At 40.2% G+C, this 27,870-nt stretch overlaps 1 protein-coding gene across 1 annotated transcript; it reads left to right on the top strand.

Moving 5' to 3' along the window:
- The first annotated feature begins 2,000 nt into the window (after positions 1 to 2,000).
- On the top strand, positions 2,001 to 27,870 carry tcea3 (transcription elongation factor A (SII), 3). Its single transcript, XM_034173678.1, has 21 exons — positions 2,001 to 2,227; positions 2,832 to 2,894; positions 7,693 to 7,798; positions 7,889 to 7,994; positions 16,729 to 17,250; positions 17,334 to 17,447; positions 17,613 to 17,708; positions 17,794 to 17,850; positions 19,965 to 20,066; positions 20,213 to 20,272; positions 21,878 to 21,937; positions 22,361 to 22,432; positions 22,571 to 22,633; positions 22,721 to 22,783; positions 22,885 to 22,959; positions 25,114 to 25,274; positions 25,374 to 25,431; positions 25,622 to 25,775; positions 25,861 to 26,007; positions 27,298 to 27,369; positions 27,461 to 27,870. The coding sequence occupies exons 1-21, from the start codon at positions 2,159 to 2,161 to the stop codon at positions 27,467 to 27,469; spliced, it is 2,229 nt and encodes a 742-aa protein (XP_034029569.1). The 5' UTR covers positions 2,001 to 2,158; the 3' UTR covers positions 27,470 to 27,870.

Raw genomic sequence — 27,870 nt, 5'->3', positions numbered from 1 at the left:
TTTAATTCTTCAAATATTTGTAGAAAGTAGTTCACTGTGTTGGCCCGATGACTCACTGCAAAACTGGACAGCACCAATGTTTCCTCCCTTCCTTGATAATAATGCCAGTGCACGATAGACTGCTAACTTCCGTCCACTGTGAATGGAAACATTAGAAAAGTCAAAACAACTTAAAACATTGCACACAGTTACGTAACATATCAAATTAAAACATGAATTTTAAAATTTTAGTTTTAGAGAAGCGGTCTCCTCCTTCAAACTTACCAAACATAAATACAAACATATGGCCTAGTTCAAAAATAATGAAGCCTAACTGCTGATTTGCATTGCATTTGTCATGAACAAACCATTATTTTATTTAGCACCATCCAGATTTACCTGTGAGTTGCCTATTGTCTCTCTGACAGGTACTGAAAATTTCATGGAAAAATTCAGCACTGTTCCAGAGATATGCATGAAATTTACCCCAAATAGCACTTTTTTCATCAATTTTGTGTGAGATTGATATTTAGCATTATCATTTAAAGTTGAATGTTAAAGAAATAACCTTGTATTTTGTCAGTTTGTTTGTTTCTGCTTCATACTAACACACAGTAATAGATTTTTGTAAAGGTAGAAATGTCATTTCCTAGAAAAAACATCATGTTTCTAAAGCAAGGTAAAACTGTCGCAAGCGTAACGCTGAGAATAAGTCCTTGATTTATTTGTGTCAAAACCTTAGCTATATCTCCTACTCTGCTTCAATAGAATACTTATATTACTTGTTCAATAATACCAGGAACTAATGGACAGAATTTCTTTGTTTCAGGCTTCTGCAGACTAAAGAAGATACCTCCAACTGTTGTCACAAGGGTTACGCTCTCACACATTATACTATATATGCACTGATCATTTTTAGCAGTGACTGAACCGAGACCAATAGAAATATTGAAACTCTGCACTCACAGAAATATTTAACCCTAACTTTTAAGATTTATGTAATTTTATTACATGACAAATTCCCATTTAGTTTTTTTTTTTAGATAATTTTAATACAAACCTACCTGCATAATAATTATGTTAACTATGGGTAACATAATTATTATGCAATTCAAACAATATACTTTATGAATTTTAAATAAATACTGTCATTACTATTGATTTAGAGTCATTATATTTTATTAAAATGAAATACATAAAGCTGAGGATTATGCATTTCAAATGAATAAGATTTATTACAGTAATGAATGTGCATCATGTAAGGTTTATTTGGTAGGTTTGTATTAAAATTATCTAAAAAAAAAAAAAAAAAGTAAATGGGAATTTGTCATGTAATAAAATTACATAAATCTTAAAACTTAGGGTTAAATATTTCTGTGAGTGTATAACCATACCTAAAAATTAAAATACCACTTTTAAATTTTGATGGTTATGTCACACTTTGGCTTCATTATTTTTGAACTAGGCCATATCTAAATTAAATAAAAATTACAAAAAACTTTAATTAGAAAAATAACATTTATTCGTTTGGCACTGCTGCGTTACGTCACAGCACCCTCTGCTGGCTAACATGAATAAAAGTTTCCACGATGAAACGCCCCTCTTTTTTATTTTTCCTGCTTTTGTTTGATTTTGTAAACTCAGATAAGAAACTTGAGAGCGCGTTTTATAATGTGTTGACGCTGAGGGTTTAACTAACAGACTGGCAGTGTGTCGGGCCGCTCTGTGTCACTGCGCGCTGCGTCCCGACTGCACGCCCTTTAATTATTAAACAATGACCTCCTTCGCGTGGACAACCAACAATACTCACGGCTGTCGATATTCAATCCAGATATTAAAATCCGGAAAATATCAGCTTCAGCCTGCAGCCAGTAAAGTTTATCAAAGAGTTCTCGTGGGCAGAAGTGTTCACTTTAAAAGATCGATAAATATTACGATCAACTTTAAAACGGCAGAGTTTGTTTGCCCCGTGTGTGTCTACTACAGGGTCTATATTTAGTTGCTGTCACGTGTTGTGTGGTCAGCTGGGCTCGCGCAGGACACGCCCCTTTGGCTGAATGGATTTGCGCCGTGCGTAAAGTCCGACCCGCACACGATCTAAACTGTTTGTTTTATTTTTTATCAAAACAAGTATCTAATTAACGTCATCGATTCGGCCTGGAGTCGACTAAATGTGGCGATGACGCGAGAGGAAGATCTGATCCGGATCGCGAAAAAACTAGACAAGATGGTGTCTGGAAATAACACGGTGAGCCTGGATTTTGACACCCACAGGTGGCGTGCTGTGCGCACGCGGCCTAGGGCAGCCTGTCCGCTGTTCTCTTCCAGTTTTGCGTTGAGGAGAAGTTTGATTTCGTTGAAATAAGTCGGTATCGGCGCACGGAGAAAGTCTGCACAATTGTAACGCGAGCCGGACAAATGTTCAACAGGTGTTTGGCACGGACGCGCACGCAGGACGCGTCAGTCTGTGTGTGCGCAGTGCCGAACCACTCAGGCTTGGTTCATTTGACATAAACGTCTAGATTTTTATTTAAAAAAAAAAAGGCTTGTGGACGTAATTGTTGGGTTAAAGTGCAGGACCGTGTTTCATGGCACAGTTTGGAGAGCTGCTATAACAACCTGATTTATCACTAAAATGTGATTTAAAAACTCACCAACCACACACTTAATTGTTTATAGTGATATATTTAATTTTAAAAGATTAATTATGCTGAATCAATTATTAATATTACAAAAATGAGAAAACTATAAATATTTTTAAAGCCCATTTCCCCCCATTTTGATTTTCATTTTGCGCTGTTATCACATATTTTATAACACTGCATTGATAATTGTGACCTTTGTGTGTGCAGGAGGGAGCCATGGATCTACTGAAGGAACTGAAGAATTTCAACATGACACTTAAACTTCTTCAGGTAGCACCAGAATGTACAGACACTTATGGGCCTTTCACATTGAACACAATCCGTCAACGCTTTCCAATCCATTGGATGCGTTTCCAACACGTCGTGACGTCAGATGCTTCGCTTTGGAAGTGGCAAGAGGGCGGAGATTGCTACGTCACACTCTGGCTGTTTCCACAACCTGAAAAAAGTTCAGCGATCGCCATCTTGAATTTGCGTCGCCTGAATCACAATAAAGCTTTAAAAAACAGCAGTAGAACGATTTTTCCATCACCCTGCTGGGAGAAGCTTTTTTCCAGCTACTTTTCAGAGTGACACCGACCGAGGGAGGACTGACGACTTGGTGACGGAGAAGCTGGCCTTCAGGCATCATCCCTGGGCAGACCGAGGCAGGCAGCCGGGGGGATGGAGGAAACCACTCAGTCCAAAATCTCCCACTTTTTGGATATATGCGAAGTCCCAGTTTGCCCAACGGAGTTTAGTTCTGCAGCTTTATCGAGGTGAGAATAATATTAAAATAAAACGTGACATTTGCACTGCTGTGAAGGTTTATTGATTGCTAATGTTAGCTTAGCCTTTTAGCACAGTTGATCTGAGTGAACGCTTTAATTTGTAAATGGTTCAGTCTTTTTTATTTTTACCAAATAAAGCTACAGCTTTTTTCAGACACTACAAAAGCTCAACTTTAAATAACTTATTTTTTCGGGCGTTTTTTTCCATCATTTTTTTTCCTGTTTTTTTTTTTTTTCCTTTTTTATATATAAACTGTTTAGTGTTTCTTTATATTTAAAGAAATATTTTTATTTGTCCTAATCAGGAACATTTGCTGTGCAGACAACCAAACTTCCATTGATGAGCTGAACACCACGAAGTCCAGTCGAAAGAAAACATCTCTGCTCTTCAAAATAGGAGAAAAGTGTCTTCAGCAACACCACCAGCGTTCAAAGCTGCAGAAGAGACCTTCATCTGGTCCCGAGAATCACCTGCTTCTAAATAAAAGGCTCTTTCAACAGCAACTATTTTTTTATTTTTTAAAAAGCTGTTTCATTTTATATTTTAACAATAAATGAACAGATCATTAAAAATGTCCACGAATCAGTCAAAAGACATTTGCACAGATAGAAGCTCTCCACTTATTGTGCTCAAATTCATATTTTAGAAATGACTCTGTCCTGATAACAACATTAAAGGCAGTTACATATTTTGACGAAATTACAAGTTGAAATGACCATTAAAAAATTCATCATGAGGTTTATGTCACAAAAATCCTACTTTACAATCACACTGCAGTCATTGTTAAATTATTTCCTGTTGCATTTATAATAAACATTTGTATTTATGTACAGTGTCTGTTTTTCTGGTTGAAATGAGATATAAATAATCTACCAGACCTAAAAATGCACAAATTTCCATGTTATTTTATTTGTCTAAAAAATGTCTGAAGTTCCTTATGTTAAACAAGAAATTATCTAATATGAAATAACAGGTGGTTTTAATTTACGGAAAGGTTTCTAAAGAACCATTTATTGATTTATTTAGCTATTTTAATTACAAGTGTTCTAAACTTTTAACAGTAATCAGAAAATTTGAGGTAACAACAACAACAAAAAAAACATTTCCAAGGATTTTTCTTCAGAAAACTGCTCTATAAATGAGCAGTCCTGTGACATTTCTGTTTCGTACAGATCGGTGCAGAAACCACTGATCTGTTTTGTACAGATCAGTGGTTTCTGCCACTAGTCTTCTGTGTTTTGGCCTGATGCGTCGTTCCTATTGGACAGTGCGAAGGTACGTCACAGCTCAGAGCGTCGAAAGTTGGATTAGGTTGAACTTTGACCGTGTCAGCCTGCCGACAAGCGGCAGTGCACGCTCCCGTCAGAAGCGTCAGTTTAGCTTGGCTTTTGACGTGGCGCTTCTGACACATCTAAAAAGCAACGCGTCTCATTGAAAATAATGCTTTTTAGACTGATTTTTGACGCATTTGACGCGTCCGGCATGTTCAGTGTGAAAGGCTCATTACTGTGCAAAATCATGTTCATGGTTGTTTTGTTTTTTTTATTAGCAGTTACATTCAATCAGAGATTTGTGTAAAACATTCTCACAGTTCATATCTGTGTGTATAGAAACTTTCTTCCTGTAAGCACAATTCAGGCCTGAAAATGCTAGTTTCAGACTTCCGTGACATACGTCACAGAAGTCTATATCTGCACTCCTGCTTGCTGTGCGGGACAAACTCAGTGCCGGTGAGTGATGCTCATGTTGTATTGAATAGAAATATGGTGTTCAACTGCTCTGTTACACCTGATACTCACTATTTTGGTTTACAGTGAAGCCATGTTAGGCTGCAGTTAAATTCCATTTAAACCAGTAATGACAGAAACTGGTAATTTTTTGAAACCCCCCTTCCCCCATCACTTCACTGGTTATGGGTTCATTTTGCACACAGTGCCTTGAGACATTTGCTAAGACTACAGAACTGGCTTGGGTCCTGAATGGTAACAACTCAGACAGACAGTACATCTACATGTCTCTAAAGTAACCATCAATATGCCCCCAGCCAGTTGAAACATGGGCATCACCTTGGCATTTTCCAGGTTCTGTGGTCCTCAACACTGAGGCACTTGTATGATACAGTGGTGGTTTGAATCATATTTATCTAATACATTACAATTTGTTCATGTAAATGGGGAATCTTCTTCACAGACTAAGGTTAATTATGGAGTTCCACAAGGTTCTGTGCTAGGACCAATTTTATTCACTTTATACATGCTTCCCTTAGGCAGTATTATTAGACGGCATTGCTTAAATTTTCATTGTTACGCAGATGATACCCAGCTTTATCTATCCATGAAGCCAGAGGACACACACCAATTAGCTAAACTGCAGGATTGTCTTACAGACATAAAGAGATGGATGACCTCTAATTTCCTGCTTTTAAACTCAGATAAAACTGAAGTTATTGTACTTGGCCCCACAAATCTTAGAAACATGGTGTCTAACCAGATCCTTACTCTGGATGGCATTACCCTGACCTCTAGTAATACTGTGAGAAATCTTGGAGTCATTTTTGATCAGGATATGTCATTCACAGCGCATATTAAACAAATATGTAGGACTGCTTTTTTGCATTTACGCAATATCTCTAAAATTAGAAAGGTCTTGTCTCAGAGTGATGCTGAAAAACTAATTCATGCATTTATTTCCTCTAGGCTGGACTGTTGTAATTCATTATTATCAGGTTGTCCTAAATGTTCCCTGAAAAGCCTTCAGTTAATTCAAAATGCTGCAGCTAGAGTACTAACGGGGACTAGAAGGAGAGAGCATATCTCACCCATATTGGCCTCTCTTCATTGGCTTCCTGTTAATTCTAGAATAGAATTTAAAATTCTTCTTCTTACTTATAAGGTTTTGAATAATCAGGTCCCATCTTATCTTAGGGACCTCATAGTACCATATCACCCCAATAGAGCGCTTCGCTCTCAGACTGCAGGCTTACTTGTAGTTCCTAGGGTTTGTAAGAGTAGAATGGGAGGCAGAGCCTTCAGCTTTCAGGCTCCTCTCCTGTGGAACCAGCTCCCAATTCAGATCAGGGAGACAGACACCCTCTCTACTTTTAAGATTAGGCTTAAAACTTTCCTTTTTGCTAAAGCTTATAGTTAGGGCTGGATCAGGTGACCCTGAACCATCCCTTAGTTATGCTGCTATAGACTTAGACTGCTGGGGGGTTCCCATGATGCACTGAGTGTTTCTTTCTCTTTTTGCTCTGTATGCACCACTCTGCATTTAATCATTAGTGATTGATCTCTGCTCTCTTCCACAGCATGTCTTTTTCCTGGTTCTCTCACTCAGCCCCAACCAGTCCCAGCAGAAGACTGCCCCTCCCTGATCATGGTTCTGCTGGAGGTTTCTTCCTGTTAAAAGGGAGTTTTTCCTTCCCACTGTCGCCACGTGCTTGCTCACAGGGGGTCGTTTTGACGTTGGGGTTTTTCCGTAATTATTGTATGGCTTTGCCTTACAATATAAAGCGCCTTGGGGCAATTGTTTGTTGTGATTTGGCGCTATATAAATAAAATTGATTTGATTTGATTGATTTGATACAGTAGAACATGTCCAGATAAATGCACTAGATTACCAAATTCTTATGTAGCTGACACTCCCTAACAATGCAAGTGATACTGCTCATCTGAGCCACCCTGAGAAACTTTTCATTTGACACAAAGTCCTTTCAGGGGTACACAAGGATTTAATGTAAACATTAATCTCACTGCCGAGATAAGTGAATCTGTTTAGATGTTCTGTACTTTCACAGCACACAGATACACTTCTGATCTCCAAGTCCAGAAAGCCATCAATAGCCTGGATCTTAGACATTTGGTGCTTGTTTATAGAATGGTAAAACTGTATTAGGGGACTGTGCATTGGCTTATAACACCACATAACAGGGAAACATTCTGCCACACTCACAATGACTGAAAAATACCTAAACGTTGTTCTTACCACATTGACATCATTAAAAAAAAATAATAGCAAGTTAGTGCTGTAATCACTAGAGTTTATATGCCTGCTAAATGCCATGTCTCTGTTGTGAAGTGGATATCTATCTGTCATATTTATGGGAATAAAGGCATAACCTCAAGAAAAAGAAGGTAAAAAAAACAGTCCAGTGGTTTGTGTTTTGTGAATGATATGTTTAGATCATCACTAAAATTTAATAGTTCCATACGTCTATGACACCAAATATTTTGACACCAAATATTTACAGCTACCAAATAAATTCTTGTTGGAGGTAATGATCAGGTATTTGTTTCAGGAAACCAGGATTGGCATGTCTGTGAATGGGATCAGAAAGCACTGCACGGACGAGGAAGTTATCGCTTTGGCAAAGGTCCTCATCAAAGACTGGAAGAGACTTCTGGGTATTTGATGTTAGAAATACACAACTTCTATCATTTACATAATCATTGTTTGTGCTTCAAACTAACTGACACCACACCAATGTCACACAGAGTCTGGGTGTTCTCACTCCCAAAAAGCCACTGAAATGAAGAACGGTTTGGACTGCAGCAGGAAAGCAACATCTCCAAACAATTCACCTTCTGACACACAGAGCAGGTGCGTGCGTTCCACTTGCTGAGCACAACACCACACATTTAAAACTAAATGCATGCACACAGTCCAGGAGTCTGAATGCAGTTTTGACATAATTGACACCACTTAAGGCACCCAAAAAACCCTTCCAGTCCAGTCTCAGTATACCAGAGTAGAGGTGGGCGGATCGATCCTAATTATCGATAATATCGATACCAACTCTGGTATTGATATTGAATGATCCTCGCGTAAAAAGATTGATACTCAAGCTTATTTTGTGATAATAAAGTATTGTGTTGCCATGTATGTTATGTGTCGACGCGGGTTGAGGAGCGGACCTGCGTCAGACGGAACCCAGCGCTAAAAATAACCAGAAAAGCGGTTCCAAAAACAATATATTTATTACCCCCACTGTGCATAAAAGGTGTAAGAGCAAAAACAGCGTCCCTCTGGTGGAGTGACTGTTGGTACGCTCTCCAGCGCCCGCAGGGATCAAAGCCCGGCGTTCCTGGACTCACTACCACCACCAAACACCCCCCAGGTGGACACGACAAACTGACTCTCTGTGAAGCAAAGAAGAGGTGAGGTAAGTCAGCAGTTACAACAATATCTTTCAAAAGACACACGCTATCAGCAACACATTCAGGTCTGTATCTTTTTTAACTTTATGCAAATGAGCAGCTTCTCACAACAAGTGGAGGATCACTTACGCCACAGCAGTGAGAAGCAAACTGCACAATTCTCATCACAATTCCAGTATACTGTGTAACAAAACACCAAGTTACTATCAACAATTAGTCGAACACTTAATCACCTTTAATGTGTGCTGACAGCAAGTGTCCTCACCCTTCCTTGCTTCACGGGCTCAATGTGTCAAACCCAGGCGCGGTCCTCAGCGTCTCACAAACGGACATCACAAGGTAGAGTTCCCGGCAGTTCTGCTTGAATCACACATGCCTTAAATGCAGAACGCCATCCAATTATCTGCTTCAGCTGAAAGTCTTTAAGGTTGCATGTGAGCACCAGTCACAGGTGCTTCACATGATGTTGATGAGGGTGAGGACTCTTCAGCCAGCACCTTCTCCACAGAAGAATCAGTTTCCATGCCACCTGAAGAGCAAAGAAAAGAAAAGAACACCAAAACATCCAGCCACACCCCCCAACACACAACAATGTACAATGTTTGGCGAAATTCTATCCTAGGTCTTTTGGATCCTTTGGCTCTATGATGCTTAAATATGAAAAAGTATTGGTATCGGTATCGATATCGGCAATACTAGGCCTGTATTTACTTGGTATCGGATCAATACCAAAATTCCTGGTATCGCCCACCACTATACCAGAGCCTATATAAAAGCTGTATGTGAGCCATCCCAGGGTGGTAGCTATAGCCAGGCAGAGGTCAATGTAGGATTACACTGGGGTCAAAATTGATAAAATGCCCCTATCGTATTGAAAAGATTGCAAAAAGATGAAGTTTCCAAAAAAAGGTATAGATTGGACTATGACAGAATGTTATGGGGTAAAAACTGCAAACATGGTGACAAAGATCATTTTCAGTTTGTATAGAGGTCAAAAGTTAAAAATTGCTCCAGTTTTTGTAAAAAGTGATCCAAATTATTGGTTGAGGCAATAGGATTAATAACTATAATCGTTTTAACTGTGTTATATTGTAAGTAATGATCAAACAAGGTTAGAAGGTATATGTAATCCCTCAACATGTAGATTATGTTAACTGTTCCTTTTTAAAACACTGTTAACTCAGGCAGTAGGCAGGAGTTGCATCAGGAAGGACATCCAGAGTAAAACTGGTGCCAAATCAGCAGGCAGATCCACTTTGGATCACTTGTGGTGACCCAGAATGAAACAAGGGAGATGCCACAAGGAATGCGTTTGCCCCAATAATGCATACATTACTGGTATGCATTACCATACATACCATTTTTGTGGAGGTGAAGATGTACTGAGACTGGATTGTATCTGTTGTTTGGGCACCAGGTGGCACTGAAAACCTGTTTGGTCCATGCATTAACACAGTCACACACACGTCAGAATCGCAATACCTACAGCTCCTACAACCCCATCACTAGTGATCCAATGGCAACACAGCAGCATTTACTGATATATGATTTCTACACCGTGGTTAATATATGTTTTGCAGTTTACTCGTATACCTACTTTGACAACTGTTGCTATGAAATATGCTTTGTATTTAAATGAACACCTTCTAAATTAGGTCAACTTTAGGGATTAAAAGTACTTTGACCAAATGCATTAAAAAAATGAAAAAGAATAAATGAACTGTGTGTGTGTGTGTCCGCTACATGCAGGTGAACATGTAGCCAACATTCTGCTTGAGGTTTTCTTCAATGAATAACCTTTCTCTTCATGGTCTATTATCACATTATTATATAGAAGAGCACCCAGTAGAACACACCTCATATTTGTAAAATTCATTTCCTGACAACTTATCCAGTATCTCAACACTCAAGAATGTAGTGGTTCATAAGTATTTGGACAGTAACCATTTTTATAATTTTGACTGCGTACACCCCACAAATGGAGTTGAAATGGAAATCAAGATGTGCTTCTAGTGCAAATTTTCATCTTTAATTAAAGGTGTTCAAAAAAAACATCACATTAACTATTTAGAAATTACAGCCATTTTGATACACATTCCCTCCAGTTTTAGAGTTCACAAGTAATTGGACAAACTATAAATATTATTGTTAATACAAATCGTCACTTCTTTAGACAATTTTTTGAGACACGTCAGGGGAATGATATGCAAACTTTTCCAAGTCACTGAATACGTCTTGGACTTCATTTACATCAGATAAGAAGTACAAACAGTACAGTACTGTATGGAAAATGTATCTTGAGTATGCAGGTCTCAATAAGGAGACCAGTGAGGGAAGCTGGCAAGACCCCATCACACTTCTGCAGGAGTTGTAGGTTTCTGTGGCTGTGGAGAAACTGTTCATAGTAGAGCCCGACCGATATGGATTTTTTGAGGCCGATGCCAATAACAATATTTGGATGAAAAAAATGCCGATCGATAAATCGGCTGATTTGCCGATAGCGATAAATCAGCCAATATTTATTTTTTTTTAATGAATAAAATGTTCTTTTTTGGACCCTTAACAAAAAGGTATGAGCTAAAAGCTGAAGCTTTGTCCTCATATTGATTAACTTCATAGCAGAGAAGAATTTTCAAGTTCAAAAATGCAATCAAGAATTAAACCTTTGTGAAATTAGGAAATACATATCCTTAAAAAGAGTTGTGAAATACATCTGATCTTATACCTCTTGTTGCTGCAACTTAGCCATAGGTTCAGGATAAGGATATAGTGTTATGTGAGGGACGCGGACCGAGGAGCGGCCCAGAGTCCAACAGAACCCAGCACTAATTGACCAGAAGCAGCTCCAGAAAGAAAAACAGATTTATTACTGTCACCCTGTGCTGTACATAAAATCTAAATAATAAAAGTCTGGTGAGGTGGACAAGTGGCGCACTCTCTCAGCGCCACAACAGATCCGAGCCCGAATCTTCTGGACTCAATCGTTCCGTCAACACCCCCCCCCCTCCCAAGGTGGCTTTCCAGAACAATGCTCTGTGAAGGAGGAGCAGAAGTGAGGTTATTCATACCATCATTATCCACAATTTTCTCCACAGAGGCACACTTATCAGCAACACGTTCAGATCTTATTGCGGACCTACTTCACACAAACAGCTGCTCACAGCGAGTGGAAGATCATCAATCCCTTCACCACAGCCGTGAGGAGCAATCAGAACAATTATTTTCAATTCTTTAATTTTAACTGCGTCAAACGCCACAACATATGAACAATTTAGCTTTTAGGAATAATCACCTCTGATGTGTGCTGACAGCGTTTGCCTCTCACCCTCGTCAGCCTCTGGAGCAGCCCTCAGCGTCCTCACATACTCGTCACAAGAATGCAACAAAGTTCAATTCTCTGGCAATCCAGTCCAACTCACTGCTGGCTTAAATGCAGCTTCTCATTACCACATAGGTACCAGCTGAAAGCCCTTAGATCTGCACATGAATATCACAGGTGTCGTAACTTCCTCCTAATGGAGAGCCGCACGAGATCACAGCAGGTGCAGCCAATCATCATAATAAAGGTGAGAGACTCTTCTGCAGCACAACTTTCCCAGAGATCAGTTCCAAACCACCTAGGAAGGAATATAAACACACATCCAAAAAACCATGTCCACCCCAGCCCCCGAGCACACAACAGTACCCCCCCATCAACGGGAAGCCTCCCGGCGACCGCACAGCCGGAAACAAAACCCACCCCCACAACGGGGCCCAAAACAAAAAACAGGCCACAGGGCCGGGAGAAGCAGCCGGAAGGCCTGCGGGAAACAAAAAAAAAAAAAAACACACACCCCCCCCAACCTGTAGAGCCCAACAACACCCAGAGGACCCCTTCGTCAACTCCAGGAACTATAACCACGGCCGGGGCCATCTAGGAAGCCCCAGGCGCATCCGGGAGACCCAACGCCCCCCAGAGGACCGTCCCATCAAACCCCAGGGGGCACCCCCACAACCCAGAACCCCCCACCCCAGCCAACGCGGCCAGCCGGCCCCACAGGCAACCCCCCCCCCCAGAGGACCGTCCCATCAAACCCCAGAGGGGAAGGCAGGAGGAAACAAAAGCAACCCAAAAAGACCAAAAAAAAAACCCCAGGCGGCCCCAAAAACCACCCCAGGGGCAAACAAAACAAAGAAGCGCCCCGTAGTCCCCCCCAGCACACCGAAAAGACCCCGGAACACCCCCCCAGAGCCAATCGGTCATGTCGTCACGGCAAACGGCCCAAGTCCAACAAGCCGGAGAGGATGACGGGAAAAACGAAACCCAGTTCCAACCCCAAGGACAGGGGAGAAACCGGCAATACGGCCGGTGTCGACCCCACGACTACACTCCAGCCCATCAGGAGGGGTGGCCAGCGGAAAAGGCGAACGGCACAGATCGGCCCCACCGCTCCGACCAGAGTGCATCCCCACTGCCCGACACCCCAGCAAAGCCAATGGCGAACGGTCAGAGGCCTGCCGGGGCTGGAGCGGAACCCGGAACAACAAAACCCAGAAAAAACCTGAACCCCCCCGCAGGCGCAGAGGCTCACATGGGAATGCCCAGCACAGCCAACCTGCACCACCCCATCACACCAAAGACAGACGGCCCGAAGCGCGAGAGGCTGGGGTTAGGGGACTGGAAAAAGAAAAACCAAAACAAAATAACCCAACCCCCAAAACACAAATGAACCAACCCCAAACAAAAAAAACAAAAACTCCCATTCGACTGAGTCAACAGACTCTGTCCAACCTGCTCACCCCACCAGACTACACATACTGTGCTGTGCAAAAAAAACAGCTTACCCACACACATCTCAATCCCACTTAAGCCCCAAAAACACCTGGAGCACGCCTACTACACAATTTCCTGCCGCTCATTTGACCGGGGCAAGATGGCCACTTTTACTCTGCCCAATTGCATTGGTTCGTCAATAGGAGGAGCTAGAGGTCCCGTCGGAGGAGAGCCACTGGAACGTGGAAGAGGTGGTCTGGACCTGTGTCTGGATAAACCACGAGACACAAAACCCCGCTCAGACCCATGCCCCCTCTCACGTCCACGCTCCCTAATCCGATCATCCAGATGAATAACCAAGGAGATTAGTTCATCTAACTCCTTAGGTTCGTCACGGACTGCCAACTCGTCCTTCAAAGATTCATTCAACCCATCTACAAACACCCCTTTTAAGGCAGTCACGTTCCAACCAGACTGTGCTGATACGATTCGAAACTCCACCGAATAATCGGCTGCACTACGTTGCTCTTGTCGGAGATTCAACAATCGTTGGATCTTAGTTTTTGTCTCCATCGGATGATCAAAAACCAAACGAAACTCACGAGAAAAATCGTCAAACGACTCCAGCAGAGGTGATTTTTTGCTCCATAGCGCGGTTACCCACACTAGGGCATCACCCCGCAACAAATTAGTAACGTATGCGACACGGCTGCTCTCAGACGAGAAAGACGCCGGTCGCTGAGCAAACATCAAAGAACACTGCATAAGAAATGGAGCACAAGCCTCTACGTTTCCAGAAAAAGGCTCCGGATGGCACATAACCGAGTCAGGAGCCGAATCGTCAGATAACGATCTAGTCTGCACCGAACGCGACGGAACCGAGCCTGCAGCCGTGGGAAGCAGAGCAGCCTGCGCTATAAGCTCCGTCACACGAGCATCAGTTTGCTTAATCTGGAGTGACAGGTGCTGTACCTGCTCCCAGATCAGCTCCAGGTGTTTCTGGACTTTCTCCTGAAACGGAGCCGCTTCGGTCGCTGGGTCCATACCAAGTATGGCCGGAGAATTCTGTTATGTGAGGAACGCGGACCGAGGAGCGGCCCAGAGTCCAACAGAACCCAGCACTAATTGACCAGAAGCAGCTCCAGAAAGAAAAACAGATTTATTACTGTCACCCTGTGCTGTACATAAAATCTAAATAATAAAAGTCTGGTGAGGTGGACAAGTGGCGCACTCTCTCAGCGCCACAACAGATCCGAGCCCGAATCTTCTGGACTCAATCGTTCCGTCAACACCCCCCCCCCCCCCCCCCCCCCCAAGGTGGCTTTCCAGAACAATGCTCTGTGAAGGAGGAGCAGAAGTGAGGTTATTCATACCATCATTATCCACAATTTTCTCCACAGAGGCACACTTATCAGCAACACGTTCAGATCTTACTGCGGACCTACTTCACACAAACAGCTGCTCACAGCGAGTGGAAGATCATCAATCCCTTCACCACAGCCGTGAGGAGCAATCAGAACAATTATCTTCAATTCTTTAATTTTAACTGCGTCAAACGCCACAACATAGGAACAAATTAGCTTTTAGGAATAATCACCTCTGACGTGGGCTGACAGCGCTTGCCTCTCACCCTCATCCTCCTTCACAGACGTGATGTCAGCCTCTGGAGCAGCCCTCGGCGTCCTCACATACTCATCACAAGAATGCAACAAAGTTCAATTCTCCGGCAATCCAGTCCAACTCACCGCTGCCTTAAATGCAGCTTCTCATTACCACATAGGTACCAGCTGAAAGCCCTTAGATCTGCACGTGAATATCACAGGTGTCGTAACTTCCTCCTAATGGAGAGCCGCACGAGATCACAGCAGGTGCAGCCAATCATCATAATAAAGGTGAGAGACTCTTCTGCAGCACAGCTTTCCCAGAGATCAGTTCCAAACCACCTAGGAAGGAAAATAAACACACATCCAAAAAACCATGTCCACCCCAGCCCCCCAGCACACAACATATAGATCCTTATAAACTTACTTGTATGCTTTTGTCAGCCGATCAGTGCAGTGTGACGGTGAACTACGGGGGCCGGTGATGAACACATTTAAGCAGGGGCGTAAGCAGCTCTCAGTTGAATGGAGTCAGAGCTTCATCTACTGGACAAACAGTGCAAGGACATTTTACATTGCCAACACAAACATTATTTCAGTAACTGGTATGTTTATGAGAAATTATTGGCGTTCTATCAGCAAAATTTTGGCTGATAGTGAGTACTTTGAAAAGGGCTTATATTGGCCGATAATGTCGGCCGGCCGATATATCGGTTGGGCTCTAGTTCATAGTGCAACTTTTGTCTGGTGTGCCACCAGGTACACATGCTGAACCATACATGTTTATTTTTCTTAATGATTAAGGTAAATAAATTCCAAGACCAACCTGGAGACCATTTTCAGCACCATGGATAGTGCTTCATAATTACAAGACAATAGGAATCACTTTGAAGTTAATGCTGCATTCCATTTACCTCAGAAGTCAGAAGTCACATTGGGGATGGTGTCACACCCAACTTAAGAGATAAGAAAAAGGAGACCAGATAAGATAATCCTTTAATAGGCCAAACAACAGGGAAATTTACAATGTTGCAGCAGCACAGGGACAGTCACAGAACAACAGTGCAAGTATGCAAAAATAAGGTAGAAGAAAAATAATGACCAAAATACAGAAGTCTAGTTCTGAGTGGAATAACAATATATACAGTAGAATAGATGCATAAAATGCATTTCATTTTGCACACAGAACCACAAGTCAGAAGTCAGCTTGATGCCTCCAAGATGTTGGAGCATACAGTGCTACAAAAATGTAGAGTTGGCCAAAACGACATTATGCAAGAGAACGCTTTGAACAGAAGTTACGTTAGTGTTTCAATTTACATACATATTTTTAATTAATTATTTTCAACAGATGAAACATTTTACCTTTTAGATTTAAAGTCTTGTTTATTGACATGCCCTGAAAATACAAAATGGAAAGTGTGCCTAATGAAATAACTTTTTAAAGAATACAAAATGCATGCGGTGAACATTTTGTGTGTGCAGTTATTTTTAAACAAACCTCTAGTGCTTTGCAGCAAATCCTCAAACTCACCCTCCAGCATGTTAATGAAAATCAAAATAATAGGTTCTGGGAAGAATCTGTGTCCTCTGTTACTTTGGCTGTTTTTGAAACCAGGCATTTGACAAATACAGAAATACAGTACTTCTAAAGAGTCATCTATCAATGTTTAAATACGTGAACAGTTGTCAACTAAATCATAGAATTCTTTTCCATGAGGCATAATGACAAGAACCGTGACTAAACTGGAATCAAAAAATGTTTTCTGTTGCTTGCGTGAAGATAAAATCAATTGATGCTTCCTTTTGTTTGCGAGTCACAGGAGGCTGGATGCCAAACCCAAATGTGGCTTAGATCCCGAGAAAACATATTGGGATGTAAACAGGAATGAAAAATCTAATGAGGAGCCCCAAAGCAAAAGGAGACACAGAGATGACCCCAGAGATGAAAAACCTCCAGAGGCCCCACAAAACAAAGACCATGCACAAGAAATCAGGAAGGAGAAACATTTCGAAGATTCCAAAAAATCACCAGCTGGAGAAGATCTGCAAGAAGAAGCAGATAACAAGAAACAGAAGCATGTGCAGGAGGCGAAAAATGAAAAACGAAAGTTGGATGCAAGAAGAGAAAGATCATTGGAAGAGCTGAAAAAGGTGCAACACGTGGAAGAGCTTAAAAAGTTGAAACATCCCGAGGAGGCCAAGAAGCAAACGTCCATGGAGGACACGAGGAAGGACAAACACAGGGAAGAAGGGAGGAACGAAAGGCTGGCAAACATCACGCAAAGAGGGTGTGAAGCTCAGAGGGAGAAACCTGCTGGAATTCACAAACCGCTGTTTGAAAGGTGAGCATCTGATCTGACCGTGTTTTGTTACCGATCTGAGAGACGCAGCAGAACCTTCAGGTGTGTTAAATTGTTCCTTGTAGGAGAGGAGTGTTGGACAGCAGTATTCTCTACCCCACCCGCTTCCCCTCCCCTCCTCGACCTGCTCGCCCCCCTCTCCCGACCAAACGCCCCCCTGTGAGCCAGAAAAAAGAAAGGTCAGCAACGCTTTGCCGCCTGTTTGTGACATGCACAGCTGACATACACAGCATGCTAACATGCTAATGGCCCTAACTGAGCGCCTGCTGTGCAGGCTGCATGTTGCCATGAGCAGCATTCTTCACGTGCATGCTCTGACTGGCACTGTCCTGACTTTTCTTCAGGAAGGATGATAAAGACTCTTTCTCCCACCATCCTTCTCCACATCAGTCCACCTCTCCAGCAGTGAAGCAACCTTTACCGGAACTGAAGAAAGAGAGGTCAGACATGATGCCACAATGACGTTCAGGCTGTGTAGAAGATTTTGAGATTTTGAAAATCTGCTCATGTTGATTTTTCCATCAGGAAACTTCCACCAGACCCAGTTGCTCCTCTTCTTTACCTTCATCCTCCTCCCCCAAGGTCAAGCTCTTCACCTCTCCTCACCCATATCACTGACTATCCAAATACTGACAGAAATAACCCAAAATGTATTTTAACACAGTCTAGACCAAAAAAGGAATAAACTGGACCCATTGGTTACTTTAATCCAGCCTATATGTAATGAAGCCCAGCAGGTGGCACTGTGCAAAAGACTTTTTTAAACCTCACTCCCCAAGGCCGAAAGATGGTGTTGTGCTCTGCCCTCCCATCCTGGGGACTTTGAGTTCATCCCCGTTTTACATATAGAATACAGAGATGTGATGGCTCAGTGGTTAGATCACTGGTGTTCTGTGCTGAAGTTCACCAGTTTGAGGCCCAGCTTGTACTGGCACCCAGTGCCCGCTTGTTGGCAACCTAGCAGCAAAAGGAGTACCCAACTAATATCTGGGGAAGGTATAAGGTGGCAATAGCAAACTGGCGCTCGACATGTCCCAAATTTACTCCCGGTATTGGGTTTAGACCGGTGCTGGCCCTCACACACACATATTCCTCTTGATGATCAATGCATGTCAAAATGGCAGGTAGAAACTCCAATCAAAGCCTCTGCCAACTATTCCCACCCCAACGAAACACAGTTTATTTTGGGTAGGTCAGTTTAAGGGAATGTCACCCTGAAATACCTTATAGGAATTAGCAAACCATGGATGAAGACACATTTACACTGCTAACTACCTGATGCAATGCAACAGAAAAAATAATTCATCATATTATTGTCGCAAGCTGCATAGAAGAACAAAGGCCAAGCCAGAGCTTTTGTCTTTCCTGCATTTTAGCCATAATGAGATGCTATTATTTCTACACACTGAGACAATGGTGGAAGTCATCAAACACACTACACTTTACACTTATGGTAACAGCAACATGACACACAACCAAACTGACTAAACCAATTGAACTACAAAACACAATAAATCAACAGCACCAACAACACTGTTAAACTAACATGAACCACAATAACAACACTTAAACCCCCCAAACCGTGAAGTCCCATAATGCATTGCAGCACAACAATTTACAGTCGTAGCGACTGGCCAAGGCAATCGCTTCATCATTTGTACTGTACCTCGCCACCCTGTTATCATCATTATTATTTAATAGGCTTTGCTGTGCAGTTAAATCAATATGGGCTTCTATTTATTTTATATTAAAACAATAAATAGTTTTAACTAGTTTTAGTATAAGAATAGTGAAAGTACCTGACTTTACTTTTTTCCTTCCATAGTGCACCCCCTGGTGCCCTTAACATTTGCCTATACTGCCTATAGGCTGGGCTGGCCCAGGTTTAGACTGTGTAAAATAAGGTCCTAAATGTACAACCCTGTTGTTTTTATATAACAGAGTTCTTCCAGGATATCATTTTTGAAGGTTCTTCTATATGGCTCAAAAATGTTTTCAAAATTATTACTTATATAGTATTTTAAAATTTTAAAGTACTGGACTTTTAAATAACAGGTTAGAATTCTCAAACCTATTTTCTGATGTTTTCAAAAGAGTGTCTTATATAAAATTTGTCATAACTCTTACCACATACATAAACAAGGTACAACAAAATGTCACACTTGATACAAAGGAGTTTTTTTTTTATAGGGATCATGTTACACTTTTTGAACCTTGTCATCAAGTGTATTAACAGTTTGGTAGCCAGAAATACCCCAGACACTGATCTGAAACAAAACAACAAATACACTTTTTCTTTCTCTATAGCTTTAAATTTAAAGGAGCTGCTACTTGCCGCACAATCTTAACTGTAGGGAAAAACAGCATCTCTCCTTCTATGAACCATGTGTGTGTATTACACAGATCTGGACCAGCGAACTGAATGCAGACCACAGAGCCAACATGAGCCCAGAGATGAACTTATGTTACATATGTCTAATACAAACCACTTTAGCCTCAAGAATGTTTGTAGCAGGTGGATTTTGTTCCATGTGTCTCCACAGGATTGTGGAATTTTGTGTATGTTTAGCATCAAATTCCAGCCATATGTAACTATTCTATAAAAGGTTGCTAAAAATTGAGTTTGCACAATATCACCCCTTTAATTCACTCAATTCAGTGACTCAGCTCTGCTCAAAAGTGTCATTTCATTTTAGAAAGGAGCCTCCTGATCCAAACGCTCCTCTTCCTCCACTCCCTCTTCACCTCCATCCCCCTCCTCCTCCAAAGCGTACCTCACTGGACGGGAAACGGGAAAGGTCTGGATCATCAGTGCATGCTTTGTACAGACTGTGTGATTCTGTATGACCACTGCACGCGCGTCTGAGTTTTTTGTTTGTTTATTTTATTTTATTTTATTTTATTTTAACTTCTACATTGAAGCGGTGTGTTGTTTTCACTGCAGGAAGGAGTCATCAGAATCTAACCCTTCTCAGAAGATGACAGATCACACAAAGAAAGAAAGGTCTGGGATGTGGGAATAATTGTATAATTTCACTCTGGTGATAAATGTTAGACTGAAATCTGTGGTTTGGTTTGTAATATTGTTGCAGAAATGTTTCCTGAGGACTGGAGCGCAAAAGACTTACAAACGGAAATCTCTGGAAATGTTTTAATTGCAATAAAGGCAGAGTTATTGTATTTTCTGTACTATATGTTACGCTGGAGTATTAGTCTCATTTGTCCTAAAATGCATCATGATGTGATGCATATGTCACATCAGTCTATAAGTAAGTCCCTCCGGCTGCTCCCTTGTTTTTACTCAGGGTCACCACAGCAGATCAGAGGAGGATCTGCATGTTGATTTGGCACATGTTTCACACTGGATGCCCGTCTGTAAGTCACATTTATCTTCATGCAATAAGAAGGAAAATTAATTTAATCAGTGCCTCCTTAATGCAAACATTGTGTTAGTAAGCAGAAGCTAATGGGATAAATAAAACTAAAGAACTCAAGAGTAAACTGCTCCTTGTCACCAGCGAACACAGGAAAACATCTGTTCAGGGCTAAACATGTGCATGTTTACCTCACTAAATGTAATTAAACATTTTAAAATTTCTGTACATTTTTAAAACATAGTTAGCTTTACCTTAGCCTAGCTGTCCTCTTCATGGCTGTTCTGGTGATCCCACACAGTTCAAACAAGTGGAGTGGCAAGCAGTATGAAGGTTATTCCATCACTTTATTCAGGAACAACATGATTTATTAGTTTAATTCATTCTGAGACCCAGCACATCCTTCTCAGATCTTCTTGTTTTATGGTGGATGATATCCAGCTTAATGGTGCATTACTGTCATCTTCTGCTCTGGAGTATAAATCTCAGTAATGCTTTTAAGTCAGTATACAAGGAGAATCTTGTCATGCATGTAGATGCTGCCATCTTGTAGCCATAGATGACAATGCACTATTTTTTCATATACAAGTCATTTCTATGTATTAAAAGCCAAGTGGCGTGTGCGTGTGTGTGTGTGTGTGTGTGTGTGTGTGTGTGTGTGTGTGTGTGTGTGTGTGTGTGTGTGTGTGTGTGTGTGTGTGTGTGTGTGTGTGTGTGTGCGTGTGTACATGCAATATTACCATTAATCAGTCCCTGGTACCCACACAAGCCCTGAACAAAAGAAATATCCCAATATATATATATATATCTCCCAACCTTGCCAGTTGTAAAACATGACATCAGCTACATTTGCCAAATAATAAATGCAATTACTTTAATTAATTAATTAATTAATTAATTAATTAATTAATTAATTCCCAAAACATTCTCATTTTAATTTCCTGCACTTTCAGTTAAAATCATGATAGAAACTTTGCGTAATTTATTACAACCCTTGAAAAATGTCAGCTATCTATTTTACAAACACTACCCAGTCTACAACCCGTGGATCCCCACCGGCAACACATTAGTGTTAATTTAAGTTGCAGGACCAGCAAAACAAGTTCACTGAAAGCAAATATGAGGTGTTACAAAGAATGTCATCATCAGAATTGATTTGCAGCTTTACCTTAAACAAAACATCACTTTTGAAAATTGTTTTTTCTGGTTGTAACAATATTCTTTTTCTTTTGCAGGAAAGACTCATCAGATGGCAAAGTTTCTAAAAAACACTTGCTGGAAGCCAAAAAAGAAAGGTTAGATACAATCAGAATTCTGTCTCACAAGAATTCATCCTCCATCAGTGTGTAAAACAAACAAACAAAAACAGATAAATAAACCCTAATTTCAGAATTTCAGTATATTTCAATAAAGATCAGATTTTATTGAAAAGCAATTTATCAATTACAAAGCTCCAAACCTTTAAAAAGTGAATGCTTTGAAGTAGTTTGCATAAAAAAATTATACAACAATATAATACAATTCAATCTGATTTTCTTATAAATTTCAGAAGACTAACTAAAATAATTCATGTATTTGTTCCATATTGGGGGGAAAAAAGTATTTATAATGATGCGAAAGGATTATACATTTTTCTTGTGTACTATATTTTCAAAACTGCCTAAAACCTATGCTTGAGCTCATTTCCTTATATGCGATAAAATCTCTATTTTCATCAGGAACGATTCGCCTGAATCCAAACTCTCACCTTCCAAAAAGCCCAGTTTGGATGTGAGGAAAGAAAAAAGCAGGTGTGCAGGAGCAGAATAATGAGCTCTCTCTCTCTACACATGCATACATATATATATATATAGTCATCACAACCAACAGAACTGTGTGTGAGAGAGTAGAAATGGGCTGTTTGTGTTAATATGGATGTTTTCCTGCAGGAAAGACCCCTGCGAGTCAAAGTCTGGTGAGCCGGTGAATCGTCACTCAGCTGATTCCAAACGGTAGCACGGACTTCAAACATTTATAATATAGAATTTTAAAAATGTTTTTCAGTTAAATGTTTGATTGAATGAGTTTAAACATTTTAGACGAGAATCTACTGATTCAAAGAAAAGCATCTCACCCCCCGCCAAGAAGCTCACCGATGAAAGGTGAAGAAGCTTTTTGATGAATATTCTTGAATGATTTTGGGTTTTCTTTTTTTCTTCACTGTGAAAGCTTGAAGATGACCAGAGTTGGCTTTATGTTACAGGAGAGATTCTCACAGCTCTAAGAGTGTTCAGCCTTCAGCTCTGCAGAGGAAGCTCTCAACCGAGAGCGTGGAAAGGTCAGTGAAGGTCCATGAATTCTACTCATGATCTTTTAAATTCAGTCTCACTGATATGTTAGTGAGGATGACGTCTGGAGAAAATAATGCTGATAAAGTTCCTGGAACCAGTGTGAAAGTGCCCAAAACAGCCACTAACCCTGTCCCAATCTTGTGTTGGACCACCTCTGTCAGAAAATACATTTTTGTCCTCCAGGTCTGGATTTAAAGTGCTCCTGTAGACAACCACTGGATCCTGCAAAATCACCTTTCCTGACATTTGATCCTATTTTCTGACTTTGAATCCCAATCTTCCCAATTCCTAAACTCTCAATTTTGATTCTGAACTTTGATCCTGATGTCTTACACTGATCACTTTGATCCTGATTGATGATTACTTTGACTCCTTGGTAGAAGTTATGCTTTATTTATTTATTTATTTATTACATATATTGTCTGTTACTTTGATCCTATAATCAGGATCAAGTGGTGGATTGTGACCTTTGATCCTAACTGCAGACCTGATTAGCAATCCTGATTAGAGAATCAAAAGCATCACCAGGATAGAAGACATCAGGATTAAAGCTTTAAGATCATTGATCAAAAGCAAGATATACTGTATCCCTTCATTTTCATACACAACAGAATGTAATAAAAACTTCTTTAACCCGACACCTACTTCCCTAAATTTCACTGAAATATGTTTGTGCATTTTTCAGATATGCTGCTGACAGATTTTAAAAAAAATAATCTCACCACAGTGTGATAACACAAGGATTAGATAAAAATAACATATGAACATATTCTAACAGACGCTGATAAAATTTAACCTGGAATACAAAACTGTCCAAATGCATGAAATATTTGTTTCACTTGTTATATTTGTTGTCATGTTTCAGTCTGGTTGTCTGTTTTTTGAGTGTATGGTTTGCAGTGACGTGTGAACTGTTTTACACACTCAAATGTCACCACAGGGAAATCCTCAGTGTTAATTTAACTCTGTGTTCAAAGAAACACCACTCAAGAGTTTGTATAATTCTTACCAGTTCAAGGTTAAGGTTTCACCTTCAATAGTGTTAAAATATTAGCTTTTTAAGAGTGTTAATAAAATTATAATTTAGGAGACATCATGAAACCTTTGGGCTGATCCTGGAATAGATGTCATCAAATTTTGAGGTGGATCCAGCAAAAGAGGCAGAGCCTCTTGATGTGCCTTTTTTTTTAGGGAGACTGATGAAGGACACGTGGGAACATTACATCATTCAGAGCAAATTATATGACCGCTAAAGTTAGTTGAACGATGTGAATAGCTCAAGACGTTAAATATCTGGAATCGGAACCAAACCACAATTTTAACCAGACTAACACGTCCCCACCCTTGACATTCACCTAAAATGAACCCCAACCTGATCCTGGTGTTAAATAAACCAAACTACTGAGACCTCAACCCAACAACAGTCTCAACCAAACCCTGAGAAGTCCTGCCTCAGCTTCCCTTAAATTTATTCTAAAGTGTGTATACACACACACACACACAAGGGACACAACTGTAAGTTGACTTTTGGCTGTCAACCCATTTCATTTTCAGCAAAAGTTAATTTCTGAAATGAAGAAACAGTCAAGACCTTGCTGCACATTTGAGCAGGATTTGTCGCCATCTAGTGGGTGAGCATTTCAGGGCTTCTATACATTTCCTACTTGAAACACCAAAAAATTATTTTAAAAAAGACATTCATAAATGTCATAAATTGCATGATTATTTTTGGCGGGCAGAGTGTGGTCCTCCCAGTATTAATAAATAAATATATATATATAAATTGATTTTAGGACATGGAATGTTTTGTGGGATGATGGAACTGATCTTGACAAGCACAAGTTACAGTTCTGAGTGGGGGGAAATAAATTCTAAACATACAGGGTCTTGTGAATTTTTTTTGTATCAGATCTGATTAAATTTTTTATTTTTTTTTTGTATTGAATCTCTGTGTACAGTTTAGTGGCTTTTATTCCAAAAAGGACAGACCTTTTTTTTTTTTTAACCAAACCTTAGGCATAGGTCGGGAATATCCTCTCTATTTCATACCCATGGTGTCCATGAGCAAGGCAGTGACCCACTGAGGGTGACCATACCAAGTGCACAGGTGGTAACCCTTTCTTATTTCTTCCTTCCTGCAGAAAGGTTAAAAGTGAAGCCCCTAAAACCCCCACCACTCCAACCAGCCCCATGTCCCCCACATTCAGTCCCTCCAGTGGTCCCCTGTCCCCTCACCTGTCCACAGGAGACTCCATCAGGGACAAGTGCATTGAGATGCTGGCTGCTGCGCTGCGCACAGACAGTGAGGCTGACAGTAAAACACACTGATGGCTGACAAACGACCACGCAAAGTAACCTGCATGAAACATGATTCTTCTTTTTTTTTCTTTTTCTTCTTCAGATGACTATAAAGAATTTGGAGCCAACTGTGATGGGATGGCTGCAGAGATCGAAGATTATATCCTTCAGTCAGTAATCTGAAGTTAATTCAAAGATAACTCAAGAGATAATTTAACAGAATTTAACATTTAACATACAACCCAAATATGAGACTATTTTTTGTCCCCTCAGAAATGCATAAGAAAATATGTTCAGGCCAATACAGAATATCACAACAGAATGAATTCTCCTTAGCTCAGTGCTCGCACTTATCTACCAGGAAATCAAAGCCACGGACATGAAATATAAAAATAGAGTCCGAAGTCGCATCAGCAACCTGAAGGACCCCAAGAACCCCGGGCTTCGCAGAAACGTGCTTGCTGGAAGCATCGACTTGAGCCGCATCGCCTCTATGACCGCAGAGGTATGGTGCAAGGTAGCATGTTCTCTCCTCCATCTCCTCACTTCATTACCTTCTCTTCTCCCTCTACTCACATTTATTCATGTAGGAAATGGCGAGCGATGAGCTGAAACAGCTGAGGAATGTTCTCACGCAGGAGGCCATCAGGGAACATCAGATGGCCAAAACGGGCGGCACCACCACCGACCTGCTGCAGTGCAGCAAGTGCAAGAAGAAGAACTGCACCTACAATCAGGTATGAGACATGCACACACACACTGGGTCTTTAATCAAAGACTTGCAGATTTGCTCAACTTGTGCATGTAAAATAAATAAGTAAAAACTGAACCCATGTCTACCTGAGTGGACTGCGATAATGCAGATGAAGTGTCCTGTCCATATACATATCAATAGTTTATTCCTTATTCCAGTGATCAGGCTTTTTTTTGTGAATTTCCATCCACAGTTTGAACAGAAAGCAGAAATTGCTGAAATTGGGTCAAAACTTCAGACTGCTTCTCTTCCTGGTGTTCTCGTCAGATCATCTGAAATTTTAATCAAGCAAATTAGACCCATGGTTTTTCTGTGGAGCATCAAAAGAATAAAGTAATTTCCTTCTAAAAAAAAAAAAAAAGGCAAAAATGGCCAGTCCTTTTTCTACGGTACAAAAAAGGTGGGAGGTGGGGGTGGATTTTACCATTATTGTTATTCATTTCTATTGTTTCTTAAGTGTGTTGTTATAATTTAATGTTTGCACATCTAATTGCAACATGTTGAAACTTATGCAAGAATCTTGAGCCATAAAGGTTTGCATCTTGACAAGAACAAGCGTATCTGTGTACATTTAATGTGTGAGTAATTCATATAAAGAAACGTTTCTTAAAATTTAAGAATATTCAACATGCAGCTTTTAAAATTTTGCAACAGTAAATTTTTGCAATGAAAGCAAATTCTAAATAGATTGTAAATATGTTACAAATACATGAATTACACAAGAAAATGAACACTTATTTCCATTGTGGTCTACTTAAAAATCAAATGACAAAATAGAAGTAATAATAAAATATAATAAAATAATAATGATGATGATGATGATGATGATGATAATAATAATAGTGTGTATATGATAACAAGAACCTAAACATTTTATAAATACATTAAGACAATAAATTAGCATTTTTAAAAATTATGGAATCAACAGGGGAAAAAAAGAAAATTGTTGAGGTCTAAAGGTTTTTTAAAAAATTCTGGACTCACACAACACTCCAGCTCATTACAGAAACTTTGCTTAATTTATTACCACCCTTGAAAAATGTCAGCTACCTATTTTAGAAACACTACCCAATCTAAAGCCCGTGGATCCCCACGGGAAACATGCTAGTTTATTTTTATCCTTACTCACAGCATATAAATCACAGTAGCATCTTTACAGCTGAAGGAAAGATAGTATGACGCCTTTTCATTAAGTGCGACAGTCTGCATGTTGCTTGAATAATGTCAGAGGTCTTTAGGGTTACATCACAAAGTGTCCGGCTTGTATTTTTAGGTGCAGACTCGCAGTGCTGATGAGCCAATGACGACATTTGTCCTGTGCAATGAGTGCGGTAACCGCTGGAAAGTGAGTGCTGCTTCTCAATACCATTAAACATTATTTATCTTTTTTTTTTTTAAATGTCTAAATATCTTTTTTTTCTTCTTCTCAATTTCAGTTCTGCTAAAGACTTCCAGGTGAAACAGTATTTTGACCTGAATATTTTCTATAATTGGGGGTGGGCTTTATAAATTATTGCAGTTTGTGATTTCAAAAAATAATACTATTAAATTTTTACTTGAAGAAGTTTGCTATTGCATGCCAATAGTCAGGATTTGCTTTTTAAGGTTTGAAAGTAAAGATGAGTTTGACTGAATAATTCAAATTAACCCAGCTGGAAAATGATTTAATATGATATTGGAGTTCTCGTGATGGAAAGATTTCAGTCATGTGAATGTATCATATTACAGCTGTGTGTGTATATATGTATCTAATGCTAATAAAACTGAATAAATCTTCACTGTCAGCTTAAACAAAACATATGTCAGAAATAAAAGCATTTCTTGACGGTCTGATTATTCAGTATAA

Source organism: Thalassophryne amazonica, chromosome 7, assembly GCF_902500255.1.
Source record: "Thalassophryne amazonica chromosome 7, fThaAma1.1, whole genome shotgun sequence".
In the NCBI taxonomy this organism is placed as follows: Eukaryota; Metazoa; Chordata; class Actinopteri; order Batrachoidiformes; family Batrachoididae; genus Thalassophryne; species Thalassophryne amazonica.
This window is presented reverse-complemented; position numbering and strand designations above follow the sequence as displayed.

What these genes read in the sequence shown, in the direction of transcription:
- tcea3 (XM_034173678.1), top strand. Translation starts at nt 2,159, where the DNA reads ATGACGCGAGAGGAAGATCTGATCCGGATCGCGAAAAAACTAGACAAG. An exon ending in CTGGAAGCCAAAAAAGAAAG is followed by an intron (nt 21,938 to 22,360) that starts GTTAGATACAAT and finishes TATTTTCATCAG; the next exon opens with GAACGATTCGCCTGAATCCA. An exon ending in TGCTGCGCTGCGCACAGACA is followed by an intron (nt 25,275 to 25,373) that starts GTGAGGCTGACA and finishes TTTCTTCTTCAG; the next exon opens with ATGACTATAAAGAATTTGGA.